This window comes from Mastigoproctus giganteus, chromosome 10, assembly GCF_048544385.1.
Source record: "Mastigoproctus giganteus isolate SK-2022 chromosome 10, ASM4854438v1, whole genome shotgun sequence".
NCBI lineage: Eukaryota > Metazoa > Arthropoda > Arachnida > Uropygi > Thelyphonidae > Mastigoproctus > Mastigoproctus giganteus.
The window spans coordinates 60,730,712-60,757,523 of NC_143584.1; the positions used below are offsets into that span (position 1 = coordinate 60,730,712).

At 38.9% G+C, this 26,812-nt stretch overlaps 1 protein-coding gene across 1 annotated transcript in view; it reads right to left on the reverse strand.

Moving 5' to 3' along the window:
- The window catches only part of LOC150079049 (meckelin), an 860,544-nt gene that overhangs the window by 805,373 nt on the left and 28,359 nt on the right, over positions 1-26,812 (reverse strand). The window contains exon 2 of the mRNA XM_090382499.1: positions 22,824-22,909. Within this exon, the coding sequence (XP_090238625.1) occupies positions 22,824-22,909 (86 nt within the window). The remainder of the gene's footprint in view (positions 1-22,823; positions 22,910-26,812) is intronic.

The following is a 26,812-nucleotide window of genomic DNA, read 5'->3' on the forward strand; positions in this document are numbered from 1 at the left end:
GGACTCTCGCACTGGACTTTGAGGTGCTCCGATGTGGACTGATGTATCACCTTTCATGGAAAATTCCCATAACAACGAATGGATACACAATGGATATGACTAAGGAGTATAAAAAGGAAAAAGCAAGAATATCGGATCATCTGACGCAACAGTGGCAGACTAGGTGGAGCGAGACAAGTAAAGGTGAGATCACCCATAAATTCATATACAATGTCACGAAACTATATCCAAAGGCTCCAGAATGGCTTTGCCCAGGACTGAACACCACCTTCTTCCTCACAGGACATGGACCTTTTAAAGATAAGCTCCACAGTATTATCAAGGAACGTCACTGCCCCTGTGGCGAAATAGAAACCTGGAAGCATGTTATCCAAGAGTGCGAATTATATGAAGACCTAAGAGGAGAACTCATCACAAGAATAAGATACGCTCCCACAAACCAAGAATACCGGCTACTTGACTCCAAGGAGGAATTTGGTGCCCTCAGCAAATTTGCGCAGTCTACTGAAGCCCTACCAAGGAATGCACTAAGAGACAAACATCAGATGTGGTGTTGCGACACCTGGACAGGACTGTTGAAATGGGTGATCCCCTAATAATAGCAATCCAACAAGGAATATGCTAAACAGACAAACCTGAGATGAGAGGACATGACACCCAAATAAGACTGGCAAGACTAATGATTCCCCATTGAAAGTAATCCATCAAGGAACACACTAAAGAGGCAAAAACCAGATGTGAAGACATGCCACTCAGACACTACATTAAAGACCACTGATTCCACAAAGACAGCAAATCAACTAGGAATGCATTAAAGAGGCACATCAGATCTGATGAATAGCCATATGGCAAACTGGACTGGATACCCTTGTCTCAGCCTGCTTTCTTCCCTATCTCCCTGGCAGGGAAGTGACGGCCCTGCTGTCTCCTCCCCCCCTCCTGCCGCCCTACTCTTCCCTCTGGCAGAGCATGAGCATGCTCTACTGCCCTCTGGAGGCCATCTTCCCTGGCAGCCTCCTAATTTCTACCCCCCCCCCCAGTCTTCTGCCTCCCCATCACTTTCTCCTTACACAGAGTAAATTTCTTTCCCCACAGGCCCAAATTTAAATACACCAAAATTATTGCCCAACCTATTAAGCATTTAGTTTTTAGTGAATAACCCCACGCACTGTTAAAATCAACAACCACATTTTGAAGAAACCGCAATCTCTCTTTTTTTTTTTTTTTTTTTTTTTCAAATCAGGTCCTAACCACTGAAATCTCAGGAAAGTAGGTGGCAGGACCACCCAGAGTACTTTACAAAATGCTGGTAACACCCTGCCGGCCTCCCCATTGGCGAGGTATGGTAATGTCAGGTCCCATCTGGGACCCGGCGGCTAACAGGCCGGAAGAACAAGGGGAACAACATATTACACAGTACAAATCCCACACACTTTTCAAATCTCTGGCTTGTCCGATAGAATGAACACAGGCAGAGATGGGAGAAATCCCAGGTGCTGCTAGAACCCAAATATACCTCATATCACTACATCTCATTCTCAAAAATCCCAGTAAGAAACAGTACCTTCCGGAGTCATGTAAACCAATCACACTCCTTTCTGTACTGAGCAAGCTTTTTGAAAAACATCTGAAAAATCAGATTGAATCTCATTACAATGCAGTGAGCCTACAGTTGCAAAATCAGTTTGACTTTAAGAAAAGCTGCACAACCCTAAATGTCCTCGAAAACATCAATGAAACTGCAATCTCAACAAATCACAAATATTTCCTTGTTATTGGAATAGACTTTGTCAGGAAGTTTGACACATTATGGTGGCCAAGCCTCATTGACCGGCTCGGGAAGACAAACCTTCCAAAACAGCTGTTCCAATGTATCAAAATCATAATTATCTAACAGATATGTAACTGTTCGAGCTCCGTGACAAAAGAGGTGTTCAGAGGCTGCCCACAGGGCTCTGTCTTAGGCCCCTTCCTCTAGAACATGGTTCTCGACGGCATCCTGAACCTGGATCTCGACGATGTTGTTTCCTTGGCCTATGCAAATGACTTGTTTCTGATGCTTCCTGGGGATACCAGAGCCCAACGCAGACTACCGCTACTTGGGTAATTGACACCCTTGAGAACTGGATTGTTATTGTTGTTATTGTTATTTGGATTTTTAGGAGCATTAGCAACTAAGGCCATATTGCTCCGGGATATGCGGTGGTCATTCCCTGACCTTCCCGCATCCTCCATATTTGGTGGTGACGGGCTCGAACCCTGGTCTAATCAAGAAGCGTGTGCTAGGCACTGCTGCTCCTTCCCACCTGGCTACGGAGGCGCCTTGAGAACTGGACTAAAAGCAATAACTTAAAAATTTCATTATAGAAAACAAGATCCATTATGCTCAGAAGAACCTTAGATATCAGACGACCACCCCAAATCAGGATTCAGGGTGTAACTATCAAGATAACTATTGAATTGAAACTCTTCGGAATGATTCTTGATAAAAATCTATCATATACACCACATATCAAGTATATATACAAGAAAATCAGAGTCTACTCCTCACTGTTTACAAGAATAGCACACAAGGACTGGGGTCTGAGGAGAAAAACCCTCAGCCTCTACTATAAAGCCATCTTTCTACCAGTAATATCATAAGCAGCTGGAATCTGGTACCACAAGGCCACAACAGCTGTAAACAGGAAAAAGCTGGAGACAATACAATGGTGTATATTACTAACTGCCTCAAGAGCTTGTAACACAGTCAGTACTCATGCACTCCAAGCCCTTATGGAATCCCTCCCTATGGACCTGGAGATCATCTAACGTGGACTACTTTATCAGCTGGCAAAAGGCCGGGTGGCCACTTGCCTTGACTTTATGACCAACCTTTCAAATGATCTTAAAAATGAAAGGAAATGCCTCTCTGCTCACCTCCAGCTGACTTGACAGGCCCGCTGGGAAGCATCCAGCAAAGGACAAATCACATGCAAATTTCTGCCTACAATTCAAATGGTATATCCTAAATACCCGCTATGGCTCGCCCCTGGGCAAGCCAATTCAGGGTTTTGGACTCAGCGATATCCCACTGTGTAACTGTGGCTCCGAAGAAACATGGGAACATTTACTTTACACCTGCCCTCTCTATGAGGACCTGCACTGCAGGCTAACTACTACGATCTGTCTCTCCATCCGAGACCAGGAGCACCTTGTAATAACAGAGAAGGACACATACCAGGCATTTGCTCAGTTTGCAAAAGATCTCTTTTAAAGGAGAAGGACATTCCTGCAACTGCAGCAGTGACCAAAAGATTGAAACCTTCCACCAAGAAACACAAATGTGGAAACATTATCTGGATCTGTCCTGCCTTCTGCTGGGAGCATGAAAACTCAAATGTAATACGTCGCCTAATCCTAACATCAAGGAATGCAAAACTGTGAAATACATTTGGGCATGTCCCTGCATAACACTGGGACCATCTCAACTAGTGGCATAGCTACCATGTAGGCAGGCAAGGCAAATGCCTCCGGGGCCCTTTAGGGGCCTGGCGTCTTTGGCTGTCTCCTGTTTTTGCAACTCGTTAATTAAGTAGTGTTCTTTGCCTCCGGGCCCAAAAAAGGGTAGCTACGCTACTGATCTCAATGCAAGAAAACTGGAACATGACAATACAATGAGTAAAACTTAATCACCTCTAATACAAATGCAACCTATGAGAGGATTGCCGTACACAAGAGCCCACACACATTGATGTTATTGTGCCATCACCAAGAGTCAGACAAAATACCATCCAAGAGCAAGAAAATTAAAATGTGACAAACTAGGACCGAACTGGATCAATACAAGACCATGACTGCAGCAATTGGCTGCTACCAAGCCATTAGGCAACCGAAGGCTTGACATCTGGCTCAGCCTGCTTTCACTTCTTTCCCTGATAGGGAGGAAGTAACATATTGCTGTCTCCTCCCCCTCCTCCCACCACCCACTTTTCCTCCTGGTGGGGCATGGGCATGCCCCACTGCCTCATAGGGATTGTCTTCTATCGACCCCCTTTCTTCTGTTTTCCTACCCACCAGTCTTCCACCTCCCCTCCCAACACTTTCTTCTTACACAGTGTATTGCCCCAAGAGTCCAAATTTAAATAACATCAAAATTCCTGCCAGACCTTTTAGGCTCTTAGAATTTATCATTTTAGCGTACAACCCTGTCTAGCATTTCTAATAATAACTACTTACTAAAAAACCAACAGCAAACATTTTATCTTTATTTCATTTTATTTTATTTAGGTCCTAGCCACCGAAATCTCAGGAAAATAGGTGGCAGGATCTTCCACTGTAATATATTAAAACTGGTACACCTGACTAGCCTCCCTGTAGTAAAGTATGGAAACGTTGGGTCCCACTAGGGGCCCGGTGGCTAATAAGCCAGATGAACAATGGGGACAGCATACTACACAACACATGATCCACATCCCTGGTGCCATTAGACCTGAAAATACTTCATACTTCATACCACGGGCCCGAAAAACAACCATAAAGTTGAGAAACACAGGCTGCAAACCTACTTAACATCAATGTGGCAACAACACTGGATGAACTCAGCCAAAGGGGCAGTCATGCAAAGGTTCTTTCTGAATATACAAAAGGTGTATCCAAAATATCCGACATGGCTCTGCCCCAGTCGTCACATCACCTACCTTCTCACAGTAGATGGAGCTATTCGCCACAAGCTAAACCTCCTTGGACTGACAGACAACCCAGCTTGTGCATGTGGCTCCCTCAAGACCTTGGACCACCTGCTGCATGAGTATGAGCTATACGATGATCTTCGTAGTCACCTCTTCACATGAATCCAGTTTAACCTCAAAAATGAGGAGCACTACCTATTGGAGGGCAAGGCAACCTACAATGCTCTCACCAACTTTGCTCAGTGCCTATTTGCAAGACGCTGTACCCTACCCCCACCAGCAAACCCAAAACAACCAGGATAAATATGGCTTTCCATGCTCACTGCACCGGAAGCCTCATAGACGTAGTGGAAATCCATAAACTGAGCAAACAAAAGCCGAATAAACCAAAACAAAAGTCAAAAGGAAGGTGTCACATGAATAATAAGTGGAGAGCACTCACAACAATCACAATAACTTGATGCACCAAAAGAAAACTGAACCATTCATCAGCTGTAACTAAACTCCACTCTTCCAATACTGAGTCATGGATGGGACATCAATCCCATGTGAGAACCCCCAACAAATGACACTGCACAACCTGCACGGACAGCAATTGGACTGACACCCATAACCTGGCTGAATGTCCTGATCTCCTGCATGCCAACTATGGACGGAATCCACCCTGACAGTGATTGAACCCCATCCTATTGAACATTGACCAATGGATGTGACTTGGGTCCCATGAGTGAATACCAAACAAATGACCAAGCAGGACTTGCACAAATATGTGACAGACTTGGACCAAAACCTAGATGAAAGCATCTTGACTGACTGGACTCCAAGGAATCATGGTTGGGGCAGCCTTCATGTCTCGGCACCCAGGCTGCAGTCACCCTGCATCTATGCCATGTTGGTAATCTGGGTCGGCTCCTTGCCTGCCTACTTTCCTCCACTTCCTGGTGGGGGAGGAGATGGCTTGCTGTCCCCTCCCCTTCCACCACCCCCTTTTTTCCCTCTTGTGAGGCATGGGTATGCCCCACTGTAATCTGGAGATGCCTTCCCTATCGGCTCCATATTTCTATCTCTCCCCAGTTTCCTGCCTCCCCCCTACTCTAGCTACTAGCAACATGAATGCCCCACACAATCAAAAGCCAACAATCTAAATTAATTTTGATCATTATTTTTGGCCTTTCCCTAGAGCTTCCCTCTACATGATCATTTTTTTTTTTTTGGTCCTAGCCACTGAAATCTCAGGAAATTAGGTGGCAGGACCTGCCAGAGTGAATTTTATAGTACTGGGTACCTGGTCTGCCTCCACGGGACAAAAGTGAGGTAATGTCGGGCCTCAGCAGGGTCTGGCAGCTAAAGGACCAGAAGAACAACGGTACATGGCATAGCACATATACAAAGTCCACACACTTTTAAATCTCTGCCTTTTCCAGTCAACTGGTTCACCCACAATGTACTCTACATAGAGATGGGGGCAACCCCTGGTGCCATTTGACCCTAAACACACTTTACACTTTATCTGACCATTGCACTGACATCATGCGGCCATTGCGTAGTTCAATGCTACAAATCCAGATTACTGAGAATATTGTCATATGCTTTATGTTGAGCTATCAGATGCTAGTCGATCGATGGCATCAATATGTTGGTTGAATTCTGCAATTCACTGATTCGATTCAGTTTCACTTTTGTTATTCAAATCTTTCGAACACTTTCTGAATTGACTCAGTGTATCGACTCACTCACTCTGTATAATACGGGAAGCTGAGTATTATAATTCCGTAAGCTAGTGGACAACGTTATTTCTGTGAACTATTAGATGCGCTGTTTGTCCTGGTCTCTGTACAGGCGCACAAATATAATTAGCATTAGCATTAGTAGAGGCATTTGATGCAAGAAAGCAAGCTTATGCAGCATCAGCCAAAAAAAAAAAAAAAAAAACCCACTTCCACTTCACCCCTCTGTTCGTTCAAAATACCTGTCCAGCTGAGCCTTAAACTTATTTAGGCTATCAACCTCCACCACAAGGGATGGAAGTCTGTTCCACCAACCAACCACCCGCTGGCTAAAGGCAAATTTCCGCACGTCTATCCTACATCTGTCTTTCCTCAATTTGAATTTATGCCCTCTCAGGTGATCTTTCTGAGCCAGAGGAAGAATCCCATCAGCATTGAGCATGCTTAAACCATTCAAGGCTTTATACACCTCTATCAGATCACCTCGCTGGTGCCTAGTCTCCAGACACTGTAATTTGCAAAACTTAAGCCTTTCTTCGTAAGAGCACCCCTTTGTTCCATTCACTAATCTTGTTGCCCTTCTCTGTACTCGTTCCAGCAACTCTACAACCCTCTTGAAATGAGGCCTCCAGACCTCTATACAGTACTCTAGGTGTGGCCTGACCATTGCCTTATACAAGGGAATAATCACTTCCTTATCCCTACTAGAAAAATTCCTATATATCATCGACAATACACCATGAGCTACTCTTGCAGCCCGTCTGCACTGTCCAGAAAACTTCATATCTGCCTGCACAACCACCCCCAAGTCCCTTTCATTCTCTACCACTGTCAGTGTAGTACCACAGAGTTGATACGTTGCTCTGGGGTTGCTGTTTCCCATGTGTAGTACTTTACATTTGTCAATGTTAAACTTCATTTGCCACCTCTCAGCCCATCTGCTCAACCTTTCCAGATCCTGTTGCAGCAGCATAGTGTCAGTAGTGTCCTTGACAACCCTGCCAACCTTTGTATCGTCTGCAAACTTGGACATTAAGCTTGATATACCATCATCAATATCATTTATAAATACAGAAAACAATAATGGACCCAACACTGAGCCCTGAGGAACTCCACTAATAACATTAATCCACGATATGCAGTGTCCATTGATTACCACTCTCTGTCTTCCCCTCAACCACCCCTTTATCCATAGCAGCAATTTGCCTCCAATGTCACACTGCTCCAATTTGTGTAGCAGTCTTCCATGTGCAACAGTATCAAAAGCCTTTCTAAGATCCAAGTATATAATATCAAAGTTATTCCCTGCATCCAGTTCTTTTGTGACTGCATCATAGTATCCAATCAAGTTGGTCAGGCAAGACTTCCCCTTAACAAAACCATGCTGTGTCTGAGCTATAACTGAAGTCTTGTCTAAATGATCCTGCAGTGCTTCTTTAACCAGTGCCTCCATTAATTTTCCTGCAACAGAAGTTAAGCTCACAGGTCTATAATTACTTGTGTCAGCCTTTGATCTTCCTTTGTGAATTGGGGTCACATTTGCACATTACCAGTCTATGGGTACCTTCCCTGAGTCCAAGGAAGCTCTCATAATTATGGCTAAGGGTTTGCTTACATCCTTTGCTGCCTCCTTTAATATAACTGGATAGATCCCATCCACCCCGGGTGCCTTTCTTGTGTTTATCTTCAACAGTTTCTCCTCAACTTTACTTCCAGTTATTTCAAGATTCTGTAGCTTACTGCTAGAGTTGAACACACCTCTGGCACTCCCCTTGCTGAATAACTCCTCATGTGTGAATGTCGATGCAAAATATTCATTTAGTTTGTTAGCTACCTGAGCAGGATCATCAACAGTTGACCCATCAATATCAAGTGGAACAATCTGATTCATCCCCTTCCTTCTAGAGTTAACATAAGTAAAGAACTCTTTGCTGTTTTTCTTTGCATCCCTTGCCAAGGATTTCTCGTAATCTGCCTTCGCCTGCCTAACCTCCTTTGTAACTTGGTTGCATATCAACTTGTATCTATCATAGGCTTCTGTGTCATGTGTTAATTTGTAAGTATCCCATGCATTTTTCTACTCTGCCATATGCCTCATTAGTTCATCTGACATCCATTTTGGCCTAAACCTTGAACAATATTTCTTAGTTGGTATGTAAAGCCTAGTAGCTTCCAAGATAAGTTCTTTGAATGCTTCCCATTTTGAATTTGCTGTTGGCAACATCATCAGTTGGTCCCACTGTATAGAATTTAAATACTGTCTCAGTCCATCGTAGTCGCCTTTACGGAAGCAATAACCCTTCCCTTTACCCCTAATGGTAGTTACCTCTTTGAGTAAATCCCACTTCAGCACACTGTGATCACTGCCACCTAGTGGTTCATTTATCTGCAGATTCTTAATGCATGAAGAATCACTGCTGATAATCAAATCAAGAGTATTACTCCCTCTAGTTGCCTCCCGAACATGCTGATGTAGAAAACAATCATCCAATAAATCCACAAAAGCCTGCTAGTGCGTGAGTAACCAACCCCCAAATTCCAGTCAATATCTGGGAAATTAAAATCTCCCGTTATAAGACTCTCTGATTTGCTGGCCCACTCTATTTCCCTGTACAGTTCCTTATTATACTCATCAGAGTCATTAGGCCTATAGCACACTCCTACTCTCAATTTTGATCTCCCAATGCTTATGTCACACCAAACTGACTCAACACTGCACTGTCCAGCGATGTCAACTGGCTTCACTTCCTTGGTTTTTATGTGTTTCTTAACTAATAGCATAACCCCTCCCCCCTTCCTATCCTGTCTATCCTTTCTGTAGACGTTGTACTCCCCAAATTGCAGTTCTGCATCCCTTATATCTGTGTGACACCACGTCTCTGATATCCCAACAATATCTGCCTTTGATGTTTTGAGCAATACCTCAAATTCATCAAATTTATTTACTAAACTCCTAGCATTGGTGTACACACAAGTATACCTGCACCTGTTTCTATTCTTAGCTACCCTAACACAACCCATGTGTTTACTTGTACCGCAATGGCTCCCAGCAGTCTCTGAAATACCATGCATCTTGTTTTTCAGGCTTCTGCTCATTCTAATAGAAGCAGTGCAAGAATCTCTTTCACCTCTGCCAGTGGCTACTGTCAATCTATTGGTCTTTGTCTCCCCCCCAAGCTAGCAGTTTTCTGACCCACCTAACACTGCCTCGATAGCATCAGCAAATATTCTTGCACCCTTTCTATTTAAGTGTATCCCATCCCTGTAGAAGCAATCTCTCCTGTTAACAAGTACAGTCCAGGCTGAAAAAAATTCTACCCCTTGAGCCTTGCACAATCTTTCCAGGACCGAATTGATCGACAAGGCTCTCATCATATACTCCCTCCTATCGTGTCTGTTCAGAATTGCAGACACTTTTAAATTCAACCCTAATTCTCGGCTTTTGTTCAGCAGTGACCTGTACTTGTTAAGTAATTCTGCCGGTCTCCTACTCTTAATAATATATATTGCAATGAAATAAAATAAAAACCAATAATGAGTAAGAAGTCAAATCAGAAAACAACACTCTTAAGTTTCTTTAAGAAAAATGAAATTACGAAAACAACAGAGCTAGCAATTTCCAACAAGGACACTGCAGAGGCTGATCTATTTTGTGAAACAGTCTGTTTCAAATGAAAAATGCGATTCTAAACACCATTTATCGGATGTAAACAGTGACTGGTTTCAAACATTTAATTGGTTAGTGGTAAGAGATAATGAAATGATGATTTTCACGTGTACGAAATATGGAAAGAGATGACACACAAACAAGGAAGTGACTTGGGTGACTATACCATGCAAAAGACTTCAAAAAGAAAGTTTAACTGACCGTGAACAAAGCAAGTTACACACTGATTTCTGTTCAGATATAATTCAGGTAACCGTCATATAACACGGTAGTTAGATTCCTATAAAATGTTGTGTTGTGCAAACATGTTATACGGGACTAAGAAAAAGTACAAAAAGGGGGGTTATATTCCAAAAGCTAACAAAAATACACCATTCTAGATTTCTTCTACAGTCAGTCCTCGTATAGCACGATAGTTGTGTTCCTAGAAACCCTCGTGCAATGCAAAATCGTGCAATATAAACAACAGGCCCTATGGGAAAAATAGGGTTAGGTGCCGACCACCCAAGATTGAACACACATTTATAACCAAAACATTACCAAACACAATAAATAATCGTAATAAAATACTTACATATTTTATTAGAACTATTATGTAATACAATATTGCTAATGCTTTCGCTTCTATCGTAAGCAAACTTGTTTTTTGTTTGATTTTTCTATTGAAACAGATGACAGCCGTTCCATCTCTTCCATTTCTTTGTGTCTTAATCTAATGGATTTTAATTACACTTTGAGTTGTTCCTGCTATGAAAGTTGTTTTTATTTTCTCTGCATTCTTTGTAATTCTCAGCGTTGCCTCAGTTAGGTCTGTAGCTCGTGCAATATCACATGGTCTTTCATTTCGCTCAAAGCATTTCACAATTTCATATTTTTTCTCTATCGACAGAGGCAGACTGGCCATAAGCCTTACCGGGGAAATCCTGGTGGGCCGGAGGCCAGTGTGATTTTGGCCATAAACCATAGTATGAGGCCACTATAAATTTTCCCGGGTAAGAATTTTTGACCCAGTCTGCCTCTGTTTGTCGATATTGCTTTTCTTTTTCTCTCTGAATCTGTAGTGCCTTCACCAGGACGCTTCCTTTTTACACCTTTTAAGTATTTTACTCATTTTTAGGTAATAAAGCACAATTACAAAATGAGGAGGCACGCTTGATACGCATAAACAAAGCTGCGAGCATGTGGCAGCTGAATAAACAACACTGTAAAGGCAGAGATACACTATTAACACCACATATTTTACTAAAGCACATTTCTAGGGGTTACTACCATAAACAATAAAAACAATTTCCAGTTGCGTTTCTGCTAGTGGAATCTGTTATAAACTGGTAGTAAACTCGATCTAATTGCATTTGAGATTATACCGATAGCTGAAATTGTGTTAGTGTTTACGTTATTATGGTGAAATGTGTTTCCCCTTCACTGATATAAAAAACATAAATACATTTTCAGAATCTTCTCTTCATTCCTATCGTGTTGCATTCGGTTGGGATGATTCTGTGTTCGACTGCCATTTCTTGTAAACACAAAGGCGAATCGTGCATAAGCGAATTTGGTTCGTGTTATATAAGATATCGTTCCCCTATTTATAAATCGTGTATGTCGAATTCATGTAGTGTAAACACGTGTTATTCAAGGACTGACTGACACGTGTAAACACCTGTTATTCAAGGACTACTCTCTTTAAGAAATCAGTAATCTGGGTTTGTTTGCTTTTGCCTTTTGCTTGATAAATTTTTGTGAATTTCATCGTATGTTTGTTATTTGGTTTTTAGGAGCATTATCAACTGAGGCCATATTGCTCCGGGGATATACGGTGGTCATTCCCTGATCTTTCCGCATCCTCCGTATTTGGTGGTCATGAGCTCAAATCCCAGTCTAATCAAGAAGCGTGTGCTACGCACTGCTGCTTCTGCCCACCTAGCTACAGAGGTGCCATTTCATCGTATGGAACTAAGCATTTTTTGGAACTCTTTTTTGAACTTTGGTCTCCTTTCAATCAAAAAATAACATTCTAATTTCTCTGCTAACTTTATGCGTTCCTGTATGCTTTTTAGTGTAAAATTTGGAAGTTTAAATTTTTCATCTGCGCTCTCATCCTCTGAATTGATTTAGTTTTACTTCTGATACCATTTCCACCAAATCCGCTTCACCAGCCTCTTTTTCTACCAGTAATTTTTGAATGTCTTCAGTAATAATATATTTTTTAAATTTTTTTAGAAGCATAGGCAACTAAGGCCATAATACTCTGTGTATATTGTCTATAAATTGCATGTGTCCTGAGGTCGATTTTCTGTTTTGCTGGACAAAAAACCCAGATTCTGGGAGAAAAAAACCATGCTACCCTCATCTGAGCACAACTAACTTAGCCTCATTGTGAAAAAGACCCATAAAAATTCCTCCCATCAACGACAGGATTCTAACTCAGATCTTTTCCACCCAGTGTGGGGAGGGGGGCGATTCTATCAACTGTGCTATTCTATTATCAAAACCTTCCCCCCCCTCCTAAGATAGTAGCAAGTTCTACTATCATTCCCTTTTCTGCCGGTTCAACCATATTTCCTGAATGAACTGACTTTGGTCATACATTTTTCCACACGCATTTAACACTGACAGTTTTACTTCTTTCAGCGATAAAGCTATGGTTCTGATACAGTCACCAATTGAGAAAATGTTTCCATGCCTCCATTACTTCAATAAACTCAGAATCAATTTTTTCCAAAATCCATTGTAACGATTTTCTGATGGAATAAGTTTTAAAGGTGGATATAATGCCTTTATCAAATGGCTGAATGAAATAAGTTGTATTAACAGGGATTTCTCAATATTTTTTTTTGAATAGCGAGTGAACAGCGGGGATTCAAAGAGAGTGGAAATGTTGAAAAATTACATCCAACATAATAGCAACAGGTTCCCCCCCCTCCACACAAAAGCTCAAAAAATACCCTGTTATGTGAGATTTACCAAAATTCTCTAACTATGTTAGAGTGAAACAGTGTTATATAAGTACCGTGTTATGCGAGGATTTCCGCAATTTATCAATCGTGTTAGAGCAAAACTGTGTTGTAGAAGTACCATGCTTATACGGGGGGGGGGGGGGGGTTGCCTGTACTTGAAGAATCTGGGTTAGGACAAATTGAAGCTCCCATAAAAGCTAAAATGAATAACTTCATTTTAGCTTTTATGGGAGCTTTAAGATCTATGTATTGGTTGGCAAAAAATTAACTACCACACACTACATTGTTCGAAAAATTGCTTGAGCATTGTAAGGCTATGGGTTGTACATACTGAAACCGTCTTGATATTGGAAAGAATGCACATTACACTTCGGAAAGAATAATGCAAGAATTGCTTGACATTTTAGCTTCAGAAATTAGATGGGAAATACTAAAAAATGTGCATTCGGAAGATTATTTCAATGTTCTGTGTGATGAAAGGACAGACATCTCAGTTTTGAAGCAGCTTATTATATACATTAAATATGTTTGTCAACTTGAAAAAGAGATTAGTGTTAGTTTTATATCGACTTGTAATATCACTGATGGAAAAGCTGAAACTATAACTAACAAAATTATTGCAGCACTTGGTAATATAGGGCTGAAAACTTCTAACTTGGTGGGTCTAGGATCTGATAGAGTAGCAGTCATGATTGGGAAGCACAAAGGTGTAGCAAAACTACTAAAAGATGAAACAGATGGACTCATGGTCAACTGCCATTGTATAAACCACCATCTGGCTCTTGCTAGTGCCCAAGCAGCTGCTGAGGCACCTTATTTGGTAAATTTTAATGATACCTTAAGACAACTGTTTTTCTTCTTCCAAAATTCATCTGTTAGGATGACTGGTTTAACTAAAATCCAAAATATACTGAACATTCCTCAGATTAAACTTAAAATGGCTAGTGACATTAGGTGGCTGTCTGTTGACTTTGCTGTACAGTCTTTAAGAGAATCCTTGGTGAGTGTCATTGCTGCACTAGAAAGAGAAGCCACCAAACTAAATGACATCACAGCTGAAGGTTTAAGCAGATATATGAGAACATACAATTTTGTAGCTTCGCTTATGATTTCAGATGTGCTACCTCATTTGTCTAAATTGTCTAAAGTTTGGCAAAGGCAGCAAGATGCTAATTTAACAGAAATATACTCGATCTTAGAAGCCACAAAACTAAGCATTACGGAATTGAAAGACATCCCTGTTAATCATTTTAAAAACTCCATCCACATCTTGCAGGTGAATATTCAAACCTTCATACTGATTGTTCAGATGCTAATGCTATCGCTTTTAATACTATAATCTATGATAAAGACATATATACATGTATTACCTACCTAGAAGCAAGATTTCCAGATATGCCAATCATTTCCTGCTTTTCAAAAGTTTCCAATCCAGAAAGCCTTGATCAAAATGAGGCTTCTGAGATTCTTTTTGAGCATTAAAATGGAAGTCCTGCAATTTGAAACTATGAAAATAATAACCTAGAATGGGTAGTTGCATCAAAATTGTTAAAGGACAGTCACACAAAAATCTAGAGATGAAACTTAATTTTCAACAACACCTGAGCTCAAAGTATCTTTCCCAAATTTAGCAAAACTAGCTGCCATTGGATTGGCTATACCTGTAAGCACAGCTGAATGTGAAAGAGGATTTTCCACTCTTAAACAAATTAAAACCTGTTTAAGGAATTGCATGAAACAGAGTACTAAATAATCTGATGTTGATTTCACTAGAAGGTAAAATCAACAGAAGATGGTTTCACTAGGAATCCAACAGACTTTGATCATAAAAAAAATGCAGACAACCGGTCCTCTAAGAAGAAGAGAAGAATTAATATATAAAATGTTAATCTTGAGCTAAACTCATTATAAGGATTTAAACATTTTTCATTATTATTTTTTTATATCAAATTTAATTAATAAAATTATTTTTTTAAATTTGTTATTAAAACAATCTATTTTTAAATAAAAAGTACCTTGTTTGTTAAATTTAATGTGTTTAGAAAATATAACACTATCCAATATTAATTTTTTTCAATGTTTGTTGCACAAATTATCATTAAATCAATATAATATTAAATTATGCAATTAATTTTTGCTCTGGATCACTTGTCACATTTATAAATAACAGAAAATTTTATAATATTGCAAAGTATTACACTTCCCCACCCAGCTACTTCATAATGCACTTGGTTGCTCATCATTTTCTTGAGAATGCCTAGTCTTCCAACCAAATAAAACGAATGGTATGTACTGGGTAACTTAGCTAGATGAAAAGAGTTACTCTGATAGGCCTATTATTGCATTTTTGGTGGCTATTTACATTAAGTGTGAATTTAAATTGCACAAGACATACTGGAATGTAACCCTCACGTAAATTAAGAAGTCACTGTACTTATTATTTTATTCGGTTTCATCAATTCTAGATCCAAATTCCAGAGAATTTCTTCAATTCCTGCTAACGTAAGTCCATAATTGTCTTTACACTCGCTGAAAGGGTAACACCCTCTTATGCTGATTTTTGAAACTACCATAAAAATAAAAAATGACGACTATTACTTGTATGTAATCAGATGGCAACAAGTCTACACTGAGTTTTAAAAGTTTTATATATACATTGAGTTTTATATATATATATATATATAGAAATAATTAAGATTAAAACAAACAGAATACATGCCAGTGGCATGGCAAACCAGTACAGCAAAAATATAAATGAACCATTCATAATGAAACAAAACAAAGGGAAAGGGTATTGCAGAAGCAAAGCTCCTAAAATAATTTAGGAAGGCCGAAATGTACAATACCAAAATATATTTTAGAAAATGCCAATTAAATGATAATTTAGAGCAGGGGTGGGCAATAGCCGGCCTGCGGGCCACACCCGGCCCGCGACGATGTTGAATCCGACCCCCTCGGTAAATGCATAAATACAGAAAATCCATACCTGACTACACTTGCCGTAAACGTTTGGCTTAATTTGGTTCAATCGGGAATCGCGGCCAGTACAACAGTAACCAAGTGATTCTACGCAGCATCAAAGAGTTATTTCCTAATTATTATTGTAGCATCGATCGAACGAAGTTCCTTTGGGTTTGACTTCTTATTGAAAAAAATAATATTGGGGTGAGATATTTTATGTTTTATGCCTTTTCTAATTATTACAATTTTTAATTTAATATAATTTATAGCCCATAAAATGAGCCAATTATAAAAAAAAGAAAAATTGATGCCGAATGCCGCATTTTCAATGATAATTGGACATTCAGATATTTTTTTTAAAAATACATTAATAATTTGGTAATTCAAGTAATATAACATTTTTTAGATTCTGATTTTTTTTATTAATTCGTTCAATCTACTCCGGCCCACATCATGATGCGAAAATTTCATTCGGCCCGCATCATGATACGAAAATTTCATTCAGCCCGCTGACGAAAAAAGTTGCCCACCCCTGATTTAGAGGCTCCCCTCTGATGGTATCAGGTCCAAGTTATGTGAAATATCACTAAAAAGGGGAGACAAACACTATCTACAACACATGGACCAACAAAAGTAAATAAAATATAATAGACTGACCATTATGCTGCATCTCGACAGAGGACCGCAAGGCCAATAATGTTCAGGGAATCACTGCATTTCAAACATTAGACAAATCCATGCATACACAAACAAATACACTGATTGATCTGCTGAAGCAATGGATTTGAATAATGAGTGGCCCTTATGCAGTGAAAAATTATAATAGAACACAAAGCAGTACTCACGTGGCAAAGCCACTGTTAAGCCAGAATATACAGTAATACCCCGACTTACGCGAACTCTGAGTTACGCGGTTCTTGATTTTTTCGTTTGGCAACACTGCCGCCCACTATCTTCAAGGTCGTTTTTCATTTGCTATCGATATACGGTGCGACGGCGGAGAGTGAGAGTGAAAGATGAACAAAATTCAACTTTGCTGCCGCATGAGCTGCACACATATACAAGAATTTGCATTCCAACTGTCATATTTATATGTGTGCGTTCAAATTCGTGCTCAACTTTTGTCGGAAATTACATCGTTTTCACAAATAAAAAAACTTTCCAGGCTTTAAGGTTTCCAAAGACTGATTGACAATAATGGTCGGCGGGAATGCAGCTGGTGACTGCAAGTTAAAACCTCTCTTAATTTATCACTCCGAAAACCCAAGAGTTTTAAAAAATATATCTAAAATTAGCTTACCAGTGATTTGGAAGTCAAATCATAAAGCTTGGATGACAGCTTCCGTTTTTGAGGACTGATTTGGTCACCACTTCATACTCGAAGTCGAACGTTATTGCAAGTCTAAACAGATTCCATTTAAATTGATCCTTCTTATTAACAATGCACCCGGTCACCCTCCTGCCACCCTAATTAATTTCGACTGACGTGTGAAAGTTGTGTTTTTGCCTCCAAACACAACCAGCTTGCTTCAACCAATGGACCAGGGAGTCATCAAAACATTCAAGGCCTACTACACAAGGCGTTCGTTTGCACGTCTGAATGCAGCTATGAGACAAAATAGTGAGATATCTGTTAAAGACTTTTGGAAACAATTCAATGTTTTAGATGCCGTAAGAATCACTGAAGAATCTTGGGATGAAATTCACAAAAAAACATTGAATGATGTCTGGAAGAAACTTTATCCATTTTTTTTTCAAAAACGAGACAAAAACAACGCCAGAAACTGATCATGTCGCTCATATGATAGAAGTTGTTAATCTTGCCAGGCAATTAGATTTGGAAGTCAATGGTGATGATGTCAACCAGTTGTTGGATTCACATAGTGAATCCAACTGCAATTGTATAACCAACTGTATAAATAACTGCAATTTTATTAAATATTTTTCTTTTAAACAATGAATGAGCTCATAGAGATGCATGAGCAAAACGTCACTGAATTATCTGACACTTCAGACCCAGTTCCACCAGAAAAGCACACGACAATTGCAAGCTTGACAGACGGTCTCAGCTCAATTGAAAAGGGCTTAAAAATTTTAGAAAACAGACTCCAACGAAGAACGCGTTATAGCTACAAAGCAAGGAATAAAAAATTATTAGCTTGCTACGAAGAAATTCTGCGTGAAAAAAAGAAGGCGCTGTGTCGTCAGATGAATTTGTTAGATTTTAGGAAGCCATCGACATCGAAATAACTTTTTTACGTAACTCATTTATTTTTTTAATACATAATTTGTATTAATATGTATAAATAACTGCAATTTTATTAAATATTTTTCTTTTAAACTAGTGTTTTTGTTAGTCCTTGGTCCCAATTAAACAAAATTTATATGTATTTATATGCAAAGTTGTACCCCGACTTACGCGAATTCGACTTAAGCGATTTTCGTCGGACCCACCTATCGCGTAACTTCGGGGTATTACTGTATAGCGAAAATAAGACTATATTTTGTTTGTTTTAATCTTAGTTATAAGCAGCAGATAGTGGAATATGCATTAATGAGGCCACTGGTGTTTGCAATACTTATTTTCTTTATCTTTCTTTTTCTGTTCTTTCTTTTTATGATAATTAGTTTAAATTTACATTATATATATATATATATATATATATATATATATATATATAATAATATAATATATAAAAGATTGTATTAAAGAGTAAAAACAGAAAACATCAGAGAGTTAAATAAACTGGATATGGCAAATGCACCGAAGCGCGCAAAGCAGATATTTCATATTTTAATATTTCATATTTTATTCCCTGTTTCGGAATTCTGTATTTAGTAAATTTTTCCCGCCTTTATCTGATGTAGGCTATCGTAACTTTCTTTTAACGTTTTCATGTAATTTTTTAAGCTTTCCGGAGTTTCGAACTTGCCATCTTTACTTTTATTTATCATATTAATTAAAATATACATATATATATATATATATATATATATATATATATATATATATATATATATATATATATATATATATATATATATATATATATACACACAGGGTGTCTCAAAAATATTGATACAAACGTTTAGGAGAGGTAGGTAACATCTAAAGGAATGTGAATCACATAGGAACCCATAAACAGAAACATCACCGTAAGTCGGTATTCATCAGTTCGCGAGAGGGAAAATTTCTGGTTTACTCATTCAAGCAGTAGTCGCTGCACGAAGAGCATGCATCGATATACGAACTGTGAGCTGGCAGACATACACCTAGTGTATGGATTAGCAGAGGGCCCACACGGTGTGCACCCCCATGTGGCACAACATCGCTTCGCAATAAATGTGTGGGCAGGTATGGTCAGTGACTGCTTAGTCGGCCCATACCTGTTACCATCCCGCATGAACTCCGCTAAATATCGGATCTTTCTTGAACAAGTTCTACCATGGTTACTTGACGATGTTCCAGCAAATGTGAGACGCAACATTTGGTTTCAACATGACAGGGTGCCTGCCCATTATGGAAGGTGTGTTTGTGACCATTTGAACAGGCGTTTTGGGCGTCGTGGTGGACCTGTTGCCTGGCCCCCATGCTCACCTGATTTATCGAGCCTTGATTTCTTTCTGTGGGGGCCCTCAAATCTATCGTGTATGAATCGCCTGTGGAGACAGAAATGGATCTCGTGGTGAGACTCGTTTGCGCTGCTGCTACTGTCAAAGAAACTCCAGGTGTGTTCGACCGTGTCTGTCAATCCATGCTGCGTTGGTGTCATGCATGCATCGCGTCTCCTGGTGGAATCTTCGAGCATCTGTTGTAACATCATGAAATGCATCCATCTCATACTCCATTGTTAATATTATGTCAAATAAATGTTTGCCACTAATTACTGTCTTGTGTCATTTCTGCTTCTTGTGCCTCTGCTACTACTTTCCCGTGACGTTTCCGGTTATGGGTTCCTATGTGATTCACATTCCTTTAGATGTTACCTACCTCCCCTAAATGTTTGTACCAATATTTTTGAGGCACCCTGTATATATATATATATATATATATATATATATATATGAATATACAGGGTGTCCCAGGAGGAAAGCTCAATATTCCAGGAGGTAAAAATGGTTTCCGAGATAGACGCATTTGAATATTTATTTTTCAAGTGACAAATTTGGAACAGTTTATAATAAATTTTCAAAAATTCCACCATCAACTTCAATGCACTTTTCTACTCTCATGAGAACATGGCGTGTTGCTTGTCTAAGTGAATCTTCACATTCCTTTATATGGGCAAGCATCCATTATGCGAGCTAGCAGATCATCTCTTGTATCCACCTTTCTTCTACACTTCACTCTTCATCCAACCCCATAAAAAAAATCTAATGGGGTTAGATCTGGAGATCTTGGTGGCCAGTTAATGGCACACCCACGACCAATCCATCGATTAGGGAAAATTCGGTCCAGATGTTGCTTCATATGTCTGGTAGAATAGGAAGGGGCCCCGTCATGCTGAAAGTACATAACACACCGTGTGGCCAAAGGAATGTCCTCTAGTTGTTCACCTAATGTATTTTGCAAAAATTGAAGGTAATTATGTCCTGTCATTCGATGTTCTAAAATAATGGGACCTATCAACAGATTATCAATCATACCGCACCACACATTTATTGAGAAACGAACTTGGAAATTTTTTTCCACTGTACCATGTGGATTCTCGTGTGATCATCAGTGAGTGTTACGTGTGTTGTTGATTCCATTCTGGGTAAACGTGGTTTCACCAGTAAATAGTATTGATGGAAGCACTTCACGATTGGCATTTAATCAATGACAAAATTCAAGACGTGTGGCACTATCCCCTATGTGAATATTTTGCACACACTGTGGGTGAAATGGATACAAGCTCTCTTCACGTAGTGTTCACCATACATATGTTCATGAAACACCGAGATGTGCAGAAAGTCTTTGCATGCTAATTGTAGGACTACGCTGAACCATGTTCAGAATGTGTTCCCATTCCTGCACATTTTCTTGATGTCCTCATTCAGATGAAACATGAGCACTGGGAAGCATACCACTTTCACGCAATGTGTTGAAAACTTTGGAAAACACTCTACCATCCGCAATTCAATGTGTAGGAAAGCCCTGATGGTATTCTTCAGCAACAGCAGGGGTACTACCATTGCAGAAGCCGTAAACATACAGCATATCTGCATATTTGGCATTAGTAAAAATGTGCGCCATTTTTAGCAAACACTTCTACAATTAGAACTGACAACTGACGCTACTCACTGATTCACTCGCAGTCTGATTCACTTCTACAGTCACAACAATCAATAACTGGAAACTGACAATCAAATAGTGCAGTCTGATGGGAGGGAAGGAAAATATTGCACACCAATTTCAAACAAATGTACATTAAAGTAGTTCTATCTCAGAAACCATTCGGGATAGGACACATGTTTATATGAACTTTTGTGCTTAAAATGACCTATCCTTTCACCTCCTGGGACACCCTGTATATATATATACATTAAAAGTTTTCTTCCTAGTGATATTTATTCAAGCCAATGGGAGAAGAGGGTGAGAGCAAGGCAATTACGTCACTAAAAATGCAATTAATTATTGACAATTTTGACAACTGCCTCCATAAAGTTCACAAACTCGTGCAAGTGTATCAATTGATGTTCCATTGTAACGTTTTTTGTACATTAATGATATTGTATATTTGTAAAATAGTTTAGTATTGAATAAATATTTTAAATATTTGTATAGTTTGTATATATTTCAGTTAAATATTTTAATCCTTCTCTTTCAGATGCAACATTATTCCTCATGCATTATGGAACCCAAATCAAAAAAGCCTTTTCCTAAGTGACCTATGTAAATGCACGTAAATAATTACATAGGCCATTTTCTGATTAGATACCGATCATAGTAACATATGATTTTTGCCGGCTCTCCACACCGGGGGTCTCCTCCAACTGTGCATTTTTACTCTGTGTAGAATACAATACTATGCGTAAGTCCAGGGTGAGTGTTTTGTGAAATATTAGTGTGGGTTGTGTTGTTCTTCTAACCACTTAGCCTGGTAGCCTGTGGGGATCCACTAACACCCCCAGTTTTCGTCACTGCCCCATGACACATTAGGAGAGAAGAAAGCTGTAGCGGGGCGAACCCTGGGGTAGCCTAGGCATCCAAGGACAGCCCAAAAAAAAAAATGAAATTTTTATTGGAAAAGAGATAATGGGGAGATAGGAAAAGGGTGGGATAAAAGTAGTAGGGAACTGAAGGGGGGGGCAGTAGTTGAGGCTCCTGCCTGATTAGGTGGTAGGAATAAAAGAACATAGGGAGAGAGATCCCTATGGTGAAGCGTTCTTTTTGCAGCTCTGTCCCACACTGACCTGGGGATTACCCGAATGGCCAGTGTCAGCATCCCACACCATGCCAGGAAAAGCTACAGCATGGTGTCAGCTTGGATAACCATGAGTCCCCTGAAGGCCTGCACAGCCATTAGTCTGCTGGATCAAGAGGCTACGATAGAAAATGCAATTATTTATAATTCTCATTCACTGAACATGTACACAATTTTACTTTTTATAGTTTTTTCTTACACTTTCTATTTTACTTTATATATTAGATTAGATATCGAACAGTGTGTTTCAACAAGTGTGTCTTTTACGTAGAAAAGATTTGACTTACTCCGTCATAACTCTACCTATTACGTAGATAAGCGTACATGGGGGCTAGAGAGCAAAGCAAGCAGGGAGCAGAGCCCCTAGTATATTCATTAATAAGAATATCAGAATATGCCAAGTTTTAATGATAAATATACTGTATTATAATTACCTGATTAGCATTACATGGATCACACTTTATATAAGGGCCTTCTTGCTTCACAATTTTGTGACGTGGCTTGCAAATACATGACAATCCTGAAATAATATGATTCATTTTAATTTTTGCATTTTTCTTTCAACTATTCTAATGAAAACAAATAGTGCAAAATTTATAAAGTTACACAGTTCCAACTATTAGATGATCAAGTGTAACTGTGATCTAAGGGTTAGATTATGAATTTTAATGTTATTTTAATAAAGTAACATTAAAATACTGGCCTTTGTGACTTCTGCAAATGGAAGAACTAAAATTATAAAGTAAAACCTCACTTTAATGGATCTCAATTTAACAGACTTGAAAAGCGATGAGCAGCATCCTCTGAACCAAGCTTTTCATTTGTGCAGAACCTTAATATAACTGCCTCAGTCTAATGGTACTTATTTACCATTATTTAAAATATTTTAACAATAATAAAAATCAAACTCATGAAAAGGGTAGACTTATTAGATTTATCTAAACAGTATTAGATAGAAAACAAAATAAATGAAACATTTTTTGTGTTCTCGTTTATGCCCACTGATATAATTTGTTAAAAGATTGTACCTAAGTCATGTCTGAAGTTACTACAATTAGGTCCTTGAAGATTATCACATTCAATCTCTCAGATATGACATGGCAGAGCTTGCTCAGTAGTATAAACAACACTCAGTAGGATTCTAGCACAAATGTACACTTTTACATATGCAAAAATCACCCCTCCCTAAAAAACATACCCTCTTTGATTAAAATCATTCATTTTCCTAAAAAAATCTACAAAAATCAAAAAACATAAATCATTTATATTTTTTAAGAAAATAATTAATTTAAACTGCTATAATTCCTTAACCAATTATCCGATTTTAAAGCTACTTTCAATAAATAACATATTAGAATAAATACTATTTTTTAAAGTTATTTTCTAATACATGTTCAGTATTATTTTGTAACCCATGGTAAATTAATTTGAAATCATCTTTTCAATTTAAATTTTTAATACCAATATGAGATAAGGTTTGACTAAACTTTTCTAGCATATAAATTTGAAATAAATTTCTTTCCTCACCATAAATGTCTGTTATGAGATGAATGTCAGGGTCTTTATAAGAGTATTAAATTTATATACATTGTATTCAAAGTCTATTGTTAAATCAGTTATTATTTAAGTAGGAAGGATATGTATCTTTGTATTAAGAATATCTGCCATAATTTAAATGGTAATTATTTTTTTTCAAACTATTTTATTTCATACATAATTTTGCCAGCATATAAAAAACTAATCTTTTATAATTTTTGTTTATGAAATCATCACTTAATGAACAATTTAAAACAATATCACACCAGTTTATTTTCATTTTATGTGTATTTAAGAATTCTTCACTTAGCAAATTGGTACTTTGCTAATTGTTTCCAGTCTAATTTATCTAGCAGTTGCTCAATGACATCTTCTGATAACTGTTGATATTTAGTAATATGCATATATAGTTCATCATGATGAGAGCCTTGTCGATAAATTCTGCCCTGGAGAGATTGTGCAAGGCTCAAGGGGTAGAATTTTTCTCAGCCTAGTCTGTGCTTGTTAACAGGAGAGACTGCTTCTACAGGGATGGGATACACTTAAATAGAAAGGGTGCAAGAATATTTACTGATGCTATCGAGGCAGAGTTAGGTGGGTTGGAAAACTGCTAGCTTTGGGGGATACACAGACTAATAGATTAACAGTAGCCGCTGGCAGATGGAAAAGTGATTCTTGACTACTTCTACTGAAATGCAATTGAGCAGCAGCCTGGAAAGCAAGGCAATGGGAATTTCCAGGACTGCTGGGAGTCATAGTGGAACAAGTAAATACATGGGCTGTGTTAAGGTAACTAAGAGTAGATACAGGTGCATGTATACTTGCATGTACACCAATGCTAGGAGTATAGTTAATAAATTTGATGAGATTGAAATGCTAGTCAAGACATCAAAGACAGATATTGCTGGGATATCAGAAGCATGGTATCACACAGACATAAGCAGTACAGAACTAGAATTTGGAGAGTACAATGTGTACAGGAAGGAGGAGGGGTTATGCTGTTAGTTAAGAAACACATAAAATCTAAGGAAGTGCATTCAATCGAATTGGGTGGACAATGCAACGTTGAGTCTGTTTGCTGTGACATAAGCACTGGGAAAGGAAAAATGAGAGTAGGTGTGTGTGTGTGTAGGCTTAATGGGAAAAATGAGAGTAGGTGTGTACAGGCTTAATGAATCTGATGAGTATGATGAGCAACTGTGCAGAGAAATAGAGTGGGCCAGTAAATTAGAGTGTCATATAATGGGTGATTTTAATTTCCCGGATAGTGATTTGTGAGTTGGTCACTCTCACACTAGCAAGGCTTTTGTGGATTTAATGGATGATTGTTTTCTACAGCATCACGTTCGGGAGGCAACTAGAGGGAGTAATACTCTTGATCTGATTATCAGTAGTGATTCTTCATGCATCAAGAATCTGCAGATAAAGGAACCACTAGGCAGTGATCACAGTGTGCTGAAGTGGGATTTACTCCAAGAAGTAACTACCATCAAGGGTAAAGGGAAGGGTTTTTGCTTTTGTAAAGGTGACTACGGTGGTCTGAGACAGTATTTAAATTCTATACGGTGGAACCAACTGATGATGTTACTAACAGCAAATTCAAAATGGGAAGCATTCAAAGAATTAATCTTGGAAGCTACTAGGCTTTTCATACCAACAAAGAATTATTGTTTGAGATTTAGGCATAAATGGATTTCAGATGAACTAATTAGACATGTGACAGAGAAGAAAAATGCATGGGATACATATAAATTAAGATGTGACACAGAAGCCTATGATAGATATAAGCTGGTCTGTAACCAAGTTACAAAGGAGGTAGTAGTAGTAGCAGCAGTAGTAGTAGTAGTAGTAGTAGTGGCATATGATGCAAGAAAGCAAGTGTATGAGCTTATGCAGCATCAGCCAAAAAAAAAAAAAATCACACCATTCTCTCCAAATGCCTGTCCAATTCCTTGATAAATTTATTTAACCTATCAACTTCCACAATGACAGATGGAAGTTTGTTCCAGCAATTAACCACCCGCTGGATGAAGGAAAATTTCCGCACATCTATTCTACATCTGTCTTTTCTTAATTTGAATTTATGCCCCCTTAGGTTCGTAATCTGAACAAGTGGAAGGATCCCATCAGAATTCAGCGTGCTCAACCCATTCAAGGTCTTATACACCTCAATCAGATCACCGTGAAGGTGCCTTGTCTCCAGCCACTGCAATTTGCAGAACTTAAGCCTCTCTTGTTATGAGGATCCCTTCATTCCCCTGACCAATCTTGTTGCCCTTCACTGTACATGCTAAAACAAATCTACATCCTTCCTAAAATGAGGCCTCCAGACCTGTACACAGTACTCAAGGCGTGGCCTGACCATTGCCTCATACAGAGGGCCAATCACCTCCTTTTCCCTGATAGCAAAATTCCTATACCCCATAACCAAAACCCCAAGACCTGCCCTGGCAGCCTGTCTGCATTGCTCAGAAAACTTCATATCTCACTGCACAATTACTCCCAGGTCTTTTTCATTTTCTACCACCTTAAGTGTAGTACCACACAGTTGGTACTTTTCTCTCGGTTTCTTCTACCCATATGCAGTACTTTGCATTTCTCAAGGTTAAACTTCAGTTGCCACTTCTTAGCCCATCTGCCAAATTATCTAGATGTTGCAGTAGCACACTGCCATTACTGTCATTAACAACCCTGCAACCTTTGTATCATCTGCAAACTTCGACACTAAGCCTGATATACCTTCATCAATATTATTGATAAATATACAAAACAACAGTGGACCCAATACCGAACCCTGTGGGACTCCACTAATAACATTAGTCCACGAAGAACAGCACCCATTGATTACCACCCTCTGTCTTTTCCCACTTAACCATCCTTTTATCCA